Below are 13,499 nucleotides of genomic sequence, written 5' to 3' on the forward strand. Positions count from 1 at the left end.
TAGGGAAACAATGCATAGAAGCCAGAAACAAGGCAAATAGGGTACTAGGATTCATTTTTAGGAGTGTTAAAAGTAGAAGGCCGGAAGTAATATTAAAGTTATACTTGGCACTGGTCAGACCTCATCTAGACTACGCTGTGCAGTTCTGGTCCCCACATTACAGGAAAGATATAGGTCTATTAGAATCAGTACAGAGGAGAATGACTAAAAGGATACAGGGGATGAGGAGTATTCCTTACGAAGCGAGGTTGAAGCGGTTAAATTTACATTCTCTAGAGAGACGTAGGTTAAGAGGGGACCTGATAGAAGTCTTTAAGTGGTATAAGGGTTATAACAAGGGAGATGTAAGCAAAATTCTTAGGATCAGCAACCAGGGTAGAACAAGAAATAACGGGTTCAAGCTTGAAAAATTTAGGTTTAGGAAGGAGATAGGAAAAAATTGGTTCTCAAATAGAGTGGTAGATGAGTGGAACGGACTCAGTAATCATGTAGTTAGTGCTAGGACACTAGAGAGCCTTAAGAGAAGATTAGACAAGTTTATGGATGGGGATAACAGATGGAAATAGGTAGGAGTGTTTCATACAGGGACTGCCACGTGTAAGCCTGGTCGCTTCTTGCAGCTTCCCTTATTTCTTATGTTCTTATGTTCTTATGTTGACAGACAGAGCTGAAAGAGTTTGACTAGGCAAGGTGCAAGCACGGAAGCACAGTTTCAGAGAACAATAGGAGGGACCCCATCAGGTCCATGAGTCTTCCGAGGGTTCATGCCAGCGAGGGCATGGAAAACATCACTGCGAAGAATTTTAATAGGTAGCATGAAGCAGTCAGAGGGTGGAGGAGAGGGAGGAACAAGTCCAGAATTGTCCAAGGTAGAGTTCTTAGCAAAGGTTTGAGCGAAGAGTTCAGCTTTAGAAATAGATGTGATAGCAGTGGTGCCATCTGGTTGAAATAAAGGAGGGAAAGAAGAAGCAAAGTTGTTGGAAATATTTTTGGCTAGATGCCAGAAGTCACGAGGGGAGTTAGATCTTGAAAGATTTTGACATTTTCTGTTAATGAAGGAGTTTTTGGCTAGTTGGAGAACAGACTTGGCATGATTCCGGGCAGAAGTATAAAGTGCATGAGATTCTGGTGATGGAAGGCTTAAGTACCTTTTGTGGGCCACCTCTCTATCATGTATAGCACGAGAACAAGCTGTGTTGAACCAAGGTTTGGAAGGTTTAGGTCGAGAAAAAGAGTGAGGAATGTACGCCTCTATGCCAGACACTATCACCTCTGTCATGCGCTCGGCACACAGAGACAGGTCTCCGACACGGAAGCAGTAGTCATTCCAAGGAAAATCAGCAAAATACCTCCTCAGGTCCCCCCAACTAGCAGAGGCAAAACGCTAGATGCACCTTCGCTTAGGGGGATCCTGAGGAGGGATTGGAGTGATAGGACAAGATTGAGGACAATATGAGATTGTGATCGGAGGAGCCCAACGGAGAAGAGAGGATGACAGCATAAGCAAAAGGATTAGAGGTCAGGAAAAGGTCAAGAATGTTGGTCGTATCTCCAAGACGGTCAGGAATACGGGTAGGATGTTGCACCAATTGCTCTAGGTCGTGGAGGATAACAAAGTTGAAGGCTAGTTCACCAGGATGGTCAGTGAAGGAAGAGGAAAGCCAAAGCTGGTGGTGAACATTGAAGTCTCCAAGAACGGAGATCTCTGCAAAAGGGGAGAGGGTCAGAATGTGCTCCACTTTGGAAGTTAAGTAGTCAAAGAATTTCTTATAGTCAGAGGAGTTAGGTGAGAGGTATACAGCACAGATAAATTTAGTTTGAGGGTGACTGTAATCGTAGCCAGATGGTGGAAAACCCGGAAGGTTCAAGAGCGTGGGCAAGAGAGCAGGTTAAGTCATTGCGCACATAAACACAACATCCAGCTTTGGATTGAAAATGAGGATAGAGAAAGTAGGAGGAAACAGAAAAGGGGCTACTGTCAGTTGCCTCAGACACCTGAGTTTCAGTGAGGAAAAGAAGATGAGGTTTAGAAGAGGAGAGGTGGTGTTCTACAGATTGAAATTTAGATCTTAGATCGCGAATGTTGCAGAAGTTAATGAAGAAAAAGTTGAGCGGGGTGTCAAGACACTTAGGGTCGTCAACAGAAGGGCAGTCCGATCTGGAGACATTTATGGTCCCCTCCCCAGATGGGGACTCCGAGGCTGGTGTAGGAGTCGCCATGATAATTTTGAAATTTTGAGTGAAGGGTGTGTGTGTTATTAGGTGCTTGTAGTTTTGTGTGGAGGAAGAGAGTTGTCTTTAGAGGGCAGGCTGTGACTGTCCCCTTGTATTGTGAGACACAAAGGGAAACGTTCAGTGAGGTCACAGTTGGGTTTAATGATAAGTTCACCGCACCCCCTGAACAGTGCTTTAGACCTCACTGGAAGTAATTATCGTTTCGGCAGGTGCCTATTGGCTCCTCCTGGTAAGGAGGACAGGTGAGAGTGTGGCTGGTCCTTACTTGAGTGCCTTCAGCTTGGGGGCGGTGGGGGAGGAGCAGTGCAGGAGGATAGAACGCAAGAGGCTTGGCACGAGGACCAGACGACCCACCTTGGCCTCGTCCAGCACAGACACCAGATCGTCCACGGCTTGGATCATGGCCTAAGAAAGGGAGGGGTGGGTTAGGTTAGGTGAGAAACGGATGGTGAGAGAGGGAATGGTGAGAGAAAAGATGGTGAAAGAGAGGAAAAAGAGAATTTCTATTAATCACCAGAAAATTGAAAATGCACCACCCCTACTACTACTACTACTACTACTACCACCACCACCACCCTTACCTTGGGCACCACTATGAGGCTGTGACCCGTGAGTAGAGGACCAAAAATTTCGCTGATGGAGTCCACGAAAGTGAGAGCTGTCTTGAAGCAACACACCTGGGGCGAGGCGGAAAGGTTAATTGACACGCTGGTGGAAATCAATGAAGTAATGAAGTATATAGAGAATAACATGTGCTTTTGACGTGTGCTGGCAGGGGAGCGATGTGCGTGCTGATAGAGATGAAAGTGGTGTCAGAAAATGCGTGTTAAATGGACGTGCGTACGTAGATGATCCAGAAATTTGAAATGGCTTGAAAAATACTATAAATTTGTTTGGTTTTGTAGGAAATTGAATTGGTGTCAGAAAGTGTGTGTTAAAGTGACTTGCCTAGGTGATGGACAAAATGTAAGTGATTTGTAGAAAACGTGTGAAAACTGCTTGGTTTATGTGAAGCAGTTCGAAGAGATATGTTAAAGTTATTAGTTTGATAGAGAACTGACGTAATTTGAAAAAAAAACGTGGAAATTATTTCGATATATAAGAAAATATTGGTGAAAATTACTTGATTTGAGGTAGTTTAAAGAAAAATGTATTAAATTTATTTATTTATTTATTTATTTATTGAAATTCTAGCGGTTTGAAAAACAAAAAGTTGGGTTAGTGAAGAACTGACGTGATTTGAAAATAAAAGTGGAAGTTATCTCATTATACAGATATAAAACTGGAGTGGTTTGAAAATAAGGAAATTATTTGGCTTACAAGAAACTAAAGTGACTATAAGTTAATAAGGTAAAATAGAATATAGGAGAAGAATCAAAACACTTGGCCAGTTTAAATTTCTGAGGTGTCTCCATACTCTCCTCTCCTTTGCACCTTCTCTTACTTTCTTGATTACTTTCTTGATTACTTTTCAAAGCTGTTGTTGATACAAATAACAATGACAGAGAAGTATTACAGTGAGTTAGGACCACATTCTGAAACCCTTCTGCGTCGCACCTCCACCACTTTCAAAAGGCTCTGTTTACTTGAAGCTACACGGGTTTTTAAGGGTGTTTTTTTACAGTTATAGCGACAGATTAACAAGATTTATACAGAGTGTAATACGAGTTTCTGCCAGAGGTGAAAGTACATGTTATTCTTAGTAGAAAGTGCTCGATGCACTTGTGCATTCTGAGGCGTTGTTTAGCCGTAGTGTGAAATTCAAGTGTGGCCTGGCAACAGATACAACGGCCAGGCCGGCTGGGTAATCATGGCGGAGAAACACCACGTCCACACACTCCACATTACTGGAAGCGTTATGTAATGCAATGTGAACGTATTCATTGTCATACTCTGGGTGAGGTCTGCGTGAGGTTAACTAACAATCAGCTGGTTTGCTGATGGTCTCGCCACTTCCCACTCCCTACTCTGGCAGCCAGTGCATGGTGCCTCGGTGCCTATTATTTTATTTGTCGTTTATTACATCCATACCATCATTGAGTAATGTATGTCGGTAATCGATATCAGTCCGTTGTTGTCAGTCGTCTTGTCATGGGATATCATAAAGCTCCAAAACCTGCAAGAAATCATGAATATTATTCATAATTTCGCCAACGGATATTCAGGTCTACACATCCCGCCTTGAACACCCGAATGGCTCGGCCGTTGTAACTGTCGCCGGGCCGCACTTGAATTTCATACCATGGCTAAACAACGCCTCAAAATGTGTATGTGCATATAACATTTTCCTCTTACAATATCTTGTACTTTCACCTGTGGCAATAACCACAGAAACTCGTGTTATACCATGTATGCTCGTATCATGAACAGGAGAAAGTCTTGAGAACCCGGCTAATCATCTCAATGGCCTTTGAAAATAGTCGTGGTGAGAGAGCAAAGCGTTTCTGAATACGAGCCTTAGAATAGCGACGCACATACTTTCCCTTCCTCGCCTCACCTCTGCTGGCTGGTAGGGGAAGGTCCGCCATTGCCACGCCAGGCGGTTGAGGACGGCCCTGTGCGGCACCCTCACCCCCTTGGGCACCCCCGTGGAGCCTGAGGTGTACAGGATGATGGCGATGGAGTCCCCTGTGAGGCACAGTCCCACCTCCTCCTCGCCTAGGTGATCTCCACTCATTGCTTCCACCTGTCAGGGATTCAAATGTTAATGCTTTTCCTCTCACTGCTCCACTTCTCCTCCTCCTCCTCCTCCTCCTCCTCACGTTCCTCTTATTCAAATGTTAAAACTCTTTCTTTCTCTTATTGTTCTTCATCTCCTCCTCCTCCTCACGTTCCTCTTATTCAAATGTTAAAACTCTTTCTTTCTCTTATTGTTCTTCATCACCATATTTTTTTTTTATTTGTCTTCTTCGTCTTATTTCTCCATTTATTTATTTTCAATTCCTCTTCGTCCTATTTTTTCTCTCATTTGTTTTTCAGTTCCACTTCATCTTATTCTTCCTTTTCGTTTTTTTTCTTTCCATTCTTCCTCCTACACCGGTCTTCCCCCCAAAAATTTTCTTTTCATGTTTTCTTTTTTCTCTTCCTTTTTAACAACCTTAGTTATTCCTCTTCCTTTTATCACTCCTTTTTGAGTTATCCTGAATTCCTTCGTCCGTCTCTTATTCTCCTCTTTCTCTTCCTTTCTTTTTCTCTTCTTTTCCAGTAATTTTAGGGTTATTCCTCCTCTTCCTCACTTCCTCATTTTCCTCTTGTTCCTTATATCTTTCTTCCTCTTCATTCAATTATCATCTTCCATCAATCCAAAGCTTACTACTTTTTTTTCATTTATCCTCTCTCCTCCTCCTCCTCCTCCTCCTCCTCCTCCGTATAGAGTTCAGGTAGGCGTATAGAGTTCACCGTAGGGTGAATAGTAGAACTTCCTTTCATCCTTTCCTATGAAAATTTCCATGCCAGTTTTTCCATACTGCATGGTACTTTTCCCAACTATTTCCATGCCAGCGCAAACTAGAGGGAGTGGTGGGTGGGGAGGAGCCTTCTGCTATGCTGTCCTGTCTCTCTTCCCTGTAGCTAGTTAGAAGTAGTTACCAAACAGCCTTGCAAGGACCAAAAGGTCTGTTGCTGTTTGGCTTTTCTTTGTATTCCTTTGTATTCCTCCTCCTCCTCCTCCTCCTCCTCCTCCTCGTGATCTACCCTAGCTCCACACACACACACACACACACACACACACACACACACACACACTCAATTACATTAACTGTCATACTAAGTCACGTATTTCCTTCCTCATTAATTGCTCTCTACTCTTGCCTTCGTGTCTTGCTTAGTTTCAAGGATGAAAGTTGGGATAGGTCTGGTTTTATTTTGTTTTGTTTTGTTATGTTGTTTGGTTTGAGTATGTTTGGTTTGCTTTGCTTTGCTTTGCTCTTGGCTTGATTTTGGTTTGGTTTGGTTCAGTTTTATTACGTTCGGTTTGTTTTGGATTGATTTAGTTTAGTTGTCAGGTTAGGTTTTGTTTTGTTTTCGTTTGGTTTAGTTTGGGTTGGTTTGTTTTGCTTTGTTTAGGTTAGGTTATGCAGCAGCAGCAGGAGGAACATTCAAACTTAATTTCATCACTGAACCTCCTCTCACCGCATCGTCTTTTCATGAACTCACCTCCTCGTGAAGGTCTTGGAAGTTGAACACAGGCACGCCCTCCTCCTGTGCCACCTCCGCTGCCTTGCACGACTCCTCCACCAGCAGAAGGCTGGGGCGGGCGTCCCTCAGGATATGCGCCACACGGCCGGCGGGGAAGGCGGCATCCAAGGGCAGGTAGGCGCCGCCAGCCTGTGTGCGTTGATAGATTTACTTATGGCGCGCCGCGCCGATTAGCCTGTTTTAAGTTTCGTTTTAATTCTGATAAACTTGAAAATCCTATCACACCATGCACATTTTTATTATAGTTGGTGGAAATAATTTTGAGTGATTATTGCACAATTAGCCTGTTAGGACTGATAGATTTATGATGTAGCACGTGCGTGATGTTCCCTTGTTTGGTTACCTTCAGGCCAGTGGACAAATTGTGATTGCTTGTATTAATTAGACAGGTGTGGCTATTGTGACACGGAGATGTGGCACTGACAGTTGTGGCTATTGTGAGACTGAGGCTCATATTCAGAGATGATTAACCAAGTTCTCAAGACTGTTCTGTTAATAATGTAGAAATCTTATTAATCTATCACTATAACCACAAAAAACATCCTTAAAACCCGTGTAGCTTCAATTAGAGGCTTTTGAAAATAGTCAGGGTGCGGACGGAAGTGTTTCAGAATGTAGGCTAAGTGACAGATGCAGCCTCTGTTACCTTGTGTATGGCCAGCAGGCAGGTGACAAGGCGGGAGGAGGGCGGGAGGCAGACTGCCACCACTCTGTCACCATCGGGGTTGGCACACGGCCCGCCGGTGAGACGCCGCACCAAATACCTGTTGGGGGACGGAAAGGTGTTAACGCTACTCAAAATTTGAATGATCTTGTGTGGCGGGAATGAAGAGGTGTTAACGCGACTCCCAGCTTGAATGACCTTGGCTGCTTGATTTCTTACCGTTAATATCTGTTCAGGGAGTGTTGAAAGACTAAGTGAATTTGTGACCAGGGATGGTAGGTGGATGTAGGTAAGCATGTCGTCTGAAGGTGCTGACATGCGTAGGAATGCTGACCACTTACAGTCTCTCTTACGTTATTATGATATTATTTTCCTTTGTTCTTATTTACTTTATGCAAAATGTGAAAGGTCGTGGAAAGTGCGATTGAAGACGGAAACTTCCTTGACGTCTCTGAAATAGATAAATGGATGGATGCACATGAAACAAGGGCAAGCAAAACGTAAAATAATATAAAGGTTCGGAAGAAAATCACCTCCAAAATGTTATTCGATGATTAATATCTTGAAGTTATGATTTCTGCAGAAGTAAGATCGCGGCCGAGAGAAACAAGGACGCGACCCTCCCATTAAATGTTACTTTTGACAGTATTCTCTCTCTCTCTCTCTCTCTCTCTCTCTCTCTCTCTCTCTCTCTCTCTCTCTCTCTCTCTCTCTCTCTCTCTCTCATGCTCTCCTTTACCCTTTCCTTCCATCTTGAGGGCGGCCTTCCTCTCCCACTGACATCTTCACTTCCCTCGCATGCACTTTCTTTACAAACTTTTCGCATCTTACCCTCCCAACATGGCCATACCATCTCCGTGTTTTCCTTGTCAGCCATTCCACCAATCAACAATTTACATCACTTGCACAGACGCTCATACCGCCTCTCACGTACATTTTATTGCTTCCACTTTTTTCATTTAGTCATTCCCCCATGCCCTTCTCAGGTAACACTTTTACACAGCACACACTCTTAATTTCTATTGCTGTAGTTCACGTTTATGATTCATATGTCGATGCTAATCTCTTTTTGGATCCCCCAATTTATAACATCCGCAAGTGTTCTTACGAAACAAGGTGTCTTAAACGCTCGTAATTCGAAAATGAGTTAGAGAATGTGTGGTTATCGAAGTGAATAGGAAAATTAAAAACATGTTAAAGCTCATCTATCTTCGAAGATTATAAAATCGTACACCTCCCAGAACGTTCATTAGTGAAAGCCCAAAAATAAAAAGTGGCCATCATGCAAGTGGTGCTGACGTGGTGAATTAAAAGATTATTATTATTATTATTATTTAATATTTTTTTTAAGAAATAAGAATTGATAAAAATAATCTTAATCTTTATTTTGCTAATTCAAAGAAAAGTACGGAAGGAAAACAACAAAGGGAAATGCGATTGTCAACGTCACCTGATCGTTTTATAAAAGAAATGTGAAAGTAAGATAAAAAGGAAAAAGAAAAGTAAAAATCCTTCGATCAAACAAGATCCATAAAAATTGAAACTTAAAAAAATATCTGAAATGTGAATAAGTAAATCCATCACTTTTAGAGAAAATAAATCTTTGAGACTAAAACAAAAACTGAAACTTTAAGAAAAAAAAATTACTATCCTGATGTCTGATGCAGAAATAAATGAATAAATGATTAAAAGATAAATATGTAACCAACTTTATGAAAGAAAATATAAAAGAGAAAGAAGAAAAGGGAAAAATAGAAAAAAATTCTTGAACCTCACGAGTTTAGAGAAGAAACTACAAGAAAAGGATAAGGAATAAGAAAAGTCAGAAAAAATGAAAACTAAAAATGAAACTTGGAATGAAAACTAAAAATGAAACTTGGAAGAAAAACGAGTATTGAGATATTTTATTTTCTATGTGAAGTTTAGTTCCAATTATTCAATTATATTCCATTACCTGGCTATCTTATTAGCTGCTTGATCCAAGTGTTGGTAGGTGAGCCAAGTGGTGTGGGCGGCGTCACGGAGGGCGGGGGAGGAGGGATGGACGAGAGCTGCTGATTCGAAGAGGCGGGGCGCGACCAAGGGGGGCAGCGAGTGGCGAGGGCCTTGGAGGGTCATTACGGCGAGGGTTGCACCTGGGGAGGGTCAAATAAAGTCAGCTTATGTCAAGGTTCAGGGGATATTTGTAAGTTAGCAGGCTACGGTCACTTTCTTAGATTCTTGTGTGCGTTTCGATTTTGCATTTCAGTCTCTCTCTCTCTCTCTCTCTCTCTCTCTCTCTCTCTCTCTCTCTCTCTCTCTCTCTCTCTCTCTCTCTCTCTCTCATAATGTGTGTGTGTGTGTGTGTGTGTGGCTCCGGCCAAGAATGACAAAATTGTAAAAAAAAAAATCCCACTTAACGTGCCAGTCCCCTAAAGAAGACAATTCAAAGAATTCCAAAATAGGAGGGACGGCATCAGGTCCACAAACCTTCTGCGAATTAAAGCCAGCGAAGACATGGAAAACATCATTAGGAAAAACCGGAATAAAAGGCATGCATAGGCGGAGGGTGGAAGAGAGGGAGGAACGAGCCCTGGATCATACATCACTGAATTAGCAAAGGTCTGAATCCAACTAAATAATGACTGAATGTTGACTACTACTTCCATAATACCTCCTTAGGTGCCCCAACCAGTGAACGCAAAACTCGAGAGACACCTCTGCTTCGGGGGATGCTAAGGAGAACATGGTGTTATATGACAAGATGCAGATATGAGATTGTGATTGAAGTGGGACGAACAGAGAGGCCAGAGTGACAACATGAGCAGAATAATTAGAGGTTAGGAAAAGGCCAAGAATGTTAGGCGTATCTCATGGCGGGCAGGGATACGGGTAGGGTGGGACACTAATTGGTTTAGGTTGTGAAGGACCGCAAAGTTAAATTCTAGTTCATCAGGTTGGTCACTGAAGGAAGAGGAAAGCCAAAACTGGTGTTTCAAGGGGAAGCTATGTCATAATTCCTTGAAGTCTGGCCCTGTTGTTGTTGTTGTTGTTGTTGTTGTTGTTGTCTTCTTTTTTTGTTTTGATTTTTAAGGAAGTCATTGCATTACTTCCTCGAGGCCTTGCATGAGAACAAAATTAGCAATATTGAGTCAGAAATTCCATTATTTTCAGCAACAGAGGGCGTGGCAGGTGGCGGAGTTTGGGGTACTGACGGGATCAGGTGTGAGGTGAAGTATTCGCCAATATGTAAAAAAATTGCTGGGGTGTGTTGCATGATTTTAATTCAGTTGGTTCTAAATGGCACCAGTGTGAGCACGTGCAGCTCACCACCCGCTGTGTTGTTGGAAGACTTGACGCCCAGTAAGGCACTTCAGGTTCCAAGAGAAGGGCGAAGTTTGTAATCAAGTCCAAGAGAGGTACTTAACATTTGGCCTAGTTTATCATCCTGTGAAGATGTGTGTGTATGTGTGTGTGTGTGTATTAAAGGTAATAGTAATTGAGATAAAGTAGGTTTATTAAGTTGTTTCACCGTTAAGCTAATAATATATGTACATTTTAAGTTTTTAGTGAGATGAGGAGGTGCTAAGCACTTAAGGAGAAAAAAAAAAAGGAAAGATGATTTGGCACCAACAACCCGATTACTGAATCTATTCCATTCCTCTACCAGCTAATACAATACTAATAAATACTAAAACTGATGTTCATACAAATAATAGGATAGTTGTAGTAGTAGTAGCGGTAGAAGTAGTAGTAATAAAAAAAATAATAACGCCACCGACTCTTCACATTTAAGGAGTAGGAGGAGGAAGAGGAGGAGGTGGGTACTTTAAATATGAAAGCACTGATAACTAGATTTCCTTTTTATACGATAATGTTCTCTCTCTCTCTCTCTCTCTCTCTCTCTCTCTCTCTCTCTCTCTCTCTCTCTCTCTCTCTCTCTCTCTCTCTCTCTCTCTCTCTCCACGAAATATTAAAAGCATGCGACACAGAGGATGCGATGTTGTACCTGAGCAATTATTAGTGATTCCAGCAGGAGTTTCGAGACTGGGAGAGGGAGCAGGAAGTGGAGGGATGAGGCGCTAGGCAGATGGGTTGTGGCCAGACAGGAGAAAAGGAAAAGTCGAGAAGATGACAGGTGTGCTTGTGGAGAAGGAAAGGAAATTAAGTGTAACAGAAGACTCGATAAGATAATGGACATCTGTATTTTAGTAGCACATGAATCTATCAAGTGCTGTGTGTGTGTGTGTGTGTGTGTGTGTGTGTGCGTGCGCGCTGTATTTCTTAACCACATACAAACAGTTTAAACTTGTCTTCATGGGCTGTGTGAGAGAGGAAGAGGAAGGGAGAGAGAGAGAGAGAGAGAGAGAGAGAGAGAGAGAGAGAGAGAGAGAGAGAGAGAGAGAGAGAGAGAGAGAGAGAGAAGTGACAGATACACAAGTGAGTAGATTTAATGGGGTTTAACGATCTCTCTCTCTCTCTCTCTCTCTCTCTCTCTCTCTCTCTCTCTCTCTCTCTCTCTCTCTCTCTCTCTCTCTCTCTCTCCTCAGCAACGCTGAATTCTTGTCGAGCTTTCACTAGAATCATGCAGACACTCTTGAAACTCCCAGTAACTTCTACACAGTCTGTTAAAAGTAGTCTAGATAAAGGCACCGAAACGTTTCAGAATATGAGCTGTAGTAGTAAGGTATTTTCCATGATATAAAAAATAAAAAAAAAAGTCATATTCAGGATGACTCTGTTAGTACAAGTTGGTTATAGAGTTCATTATAAATGCAAGGAGGGAGTGAGGGAAGGGTAACACAAGGGTATGTTAATAAAGGGAGAGAGAGAGAGAGAGAGAGAGAGAGAGAGAGAGAGAGAGAGAGAGAGAGAGAGAGAGAGAGAGAGAGAGAGAGTTTGTAATTAATTTTCAATGGAAAGTATAACGAAACAATGCTTAATGAAAATCACTATAAAATTAATGTAAGATATAAATAAATAAATAAAAGTGATATCTGTGTGTATGAGTTGAGCATTGTGACCAGATGATGGAAGCAGTGCAGCGTGTGTTGTTAAGGCTGAAAAATATGTACAGAAAAAAATGGTAAAATAATGCACTTTACGTATCTTTTATGAATGAACTACGCGTGAGGGATAAGCTGGTAGGGACATAAAAAGATAGGCTGGATAGCATAGGCCTTGCCACTCTCTCGTTGATGTCGTGTAACTTATTGTTTTTAAGTAATGGTTTGGAATTATACTTATCTATTCCATTTTATTTTTTTATTTTGAACTTCGTGTCCTGCATTAATTTTTCTCCGTGCATTTTTTTTTTTTTATGTAAGGTCACTGGCCAAAGGAAACAAAAAAAAAAAAAAATTCCACTGAGGTGCCAGTCCCAAAAGAGATGTCAAGAGAATCATCGAAAATTGAAGGATAAGTGTCTTGAAACTTCCATCTTGAAAGAGTTCAAGTCATAGGAAAGAGGAAATACAGAAATACAGTCACGGATTTCTAGAGTTGAGCAGAGAAAGGGAATAAATGAATGATTGAGGTACTGGTTAACTCTTGCATTAGAGAGGTGGACAGAATAGGGATGAGAAAAAGAAGAAAGTCTTGTGTAGCGAGGCTACGAGAGAAGGGGAGGCATGCAGTTAGCAAGATCAAAAGAGCGATTAGTGTGAAAATAGCAGTAGAAGATAGGAAGAGATTGCGGCAATGAGAAAAAGGCTGAAGACAGTGAGACTCAGAACACCTGACTTCATAGAAACTGTTTTAGCTAGAGATGAGATGTGAAGTTTTCAGTTTATAATAAGTAAAGGACAGACAGACGATGTTTAGCGCAGAAGAGGACAACTGAATATTATTGAAGAAGAGGGGTTAGTTGTTCGGAAAGTTGTGTCGAGTTGATAGATGGAGGAACTGAGTTTTGAGGCATTGAACAATACTAAGTTTGCTTTCCCCTAATCAGAAATTTTAGAGAAATCAGAAGTCAGGTGTTCTGTGGCTTCCCTGCGTAAACTGTTTACTTCCTGAAGGGTTGGACGTCTATGAAAAGACGTGGAAAAGTATAGGTTGGTATCATTAGCGTAGGAATGGATAGGGCAAGAAGTTTAGTTTAGAAGATCATTGATGAATAATAAGAAGAGAGTGGGTGACAGGACAGAACCCTGAGTATTACTACTGTGAATGGATTTAGGAGAACATGGACCGTCTACCACAGCAACGATAGAACTGTCAGAAAGGAAACTTGAGATGAAGTTACAGAAAAAAAGATAGAAGCCGTAGAAGGGTAATTTAGAAATCAAAGCTTTGTGCCAGACTCTATCAAAAGCTTTTGATATGTCTAAGGCAACAGTAACAATTTCACTAAAATCCCTAAAAGAAGATGACGAAGACTCAGTAAGGAAATCCAGAAGAAAGATCAGCCTCGACGGAAACC

General features: G+C 41.8%; 1 protein-coding gene across 5 annotated transcripts in view; it reads right to left on the reverse strand.

The window, feature by feature from the left end:
* The window catches only part of LOC135090114 (beta-alanyl-bioamine nonribosomal peptide synthetase ebony-like), a 78,129-nt gene that overhangs the window by 14,059 nt on the left and 50,571 nt on the right, over positions 1–13,499 (reverse strand). For 4 of the 5 annotated variants that reach the window (XM_063986469.1, XM_063986468.1, XM_063986465.1 and 1 more), the window contains exons 2-7: positions 9,051–9,231; positions 7,079–7,196; positions 6,391–6,561; positions 4,733–4,921; positions 2,817–2,912; positions 2,501–2,640 (exon numbers count right to left, since the gene is read on the reverse strand). In XM_063986469.1, the coding sequence (XP_063842539.1) occupies positions 2,501–2,640; positions 2,817–2,912; positions 4,733–4,921; positions 6,391–6,561; positions 7,079–7,196; positions 9,051–9,214 (878 nt within the window). In that variant the 5' untranslated portion in view covers positions 9,215–9,231. Of the gene's footprint in view, positions 1–2,500; positions 2,641–2,816; positions 2,913–4,732; positions 4,922–6,390; positions 6,562–7,078; positions 7,197–9,050; positions 9,232–11,084; positions 11,472–13,499 lie in introns of those variants that run through there. The other variant, XM_063986467.1, reaches the window with a different exon arrangement.

Source organism: Scylla paramamosain, chromosome 34 (assembly GCF_035594125.1).
Source record: "Scylla paramamosain isolate STU-SP2022 chromosome 34, ASM3559412v1, whole genome shotgun sequence".
Classification (NCBI taxonomy): Eukaryota; Metazoa; Arthropoda; class Malacostraca; order Decapoda; family Portunidae; genus Scylla; species Scylla paramamosain.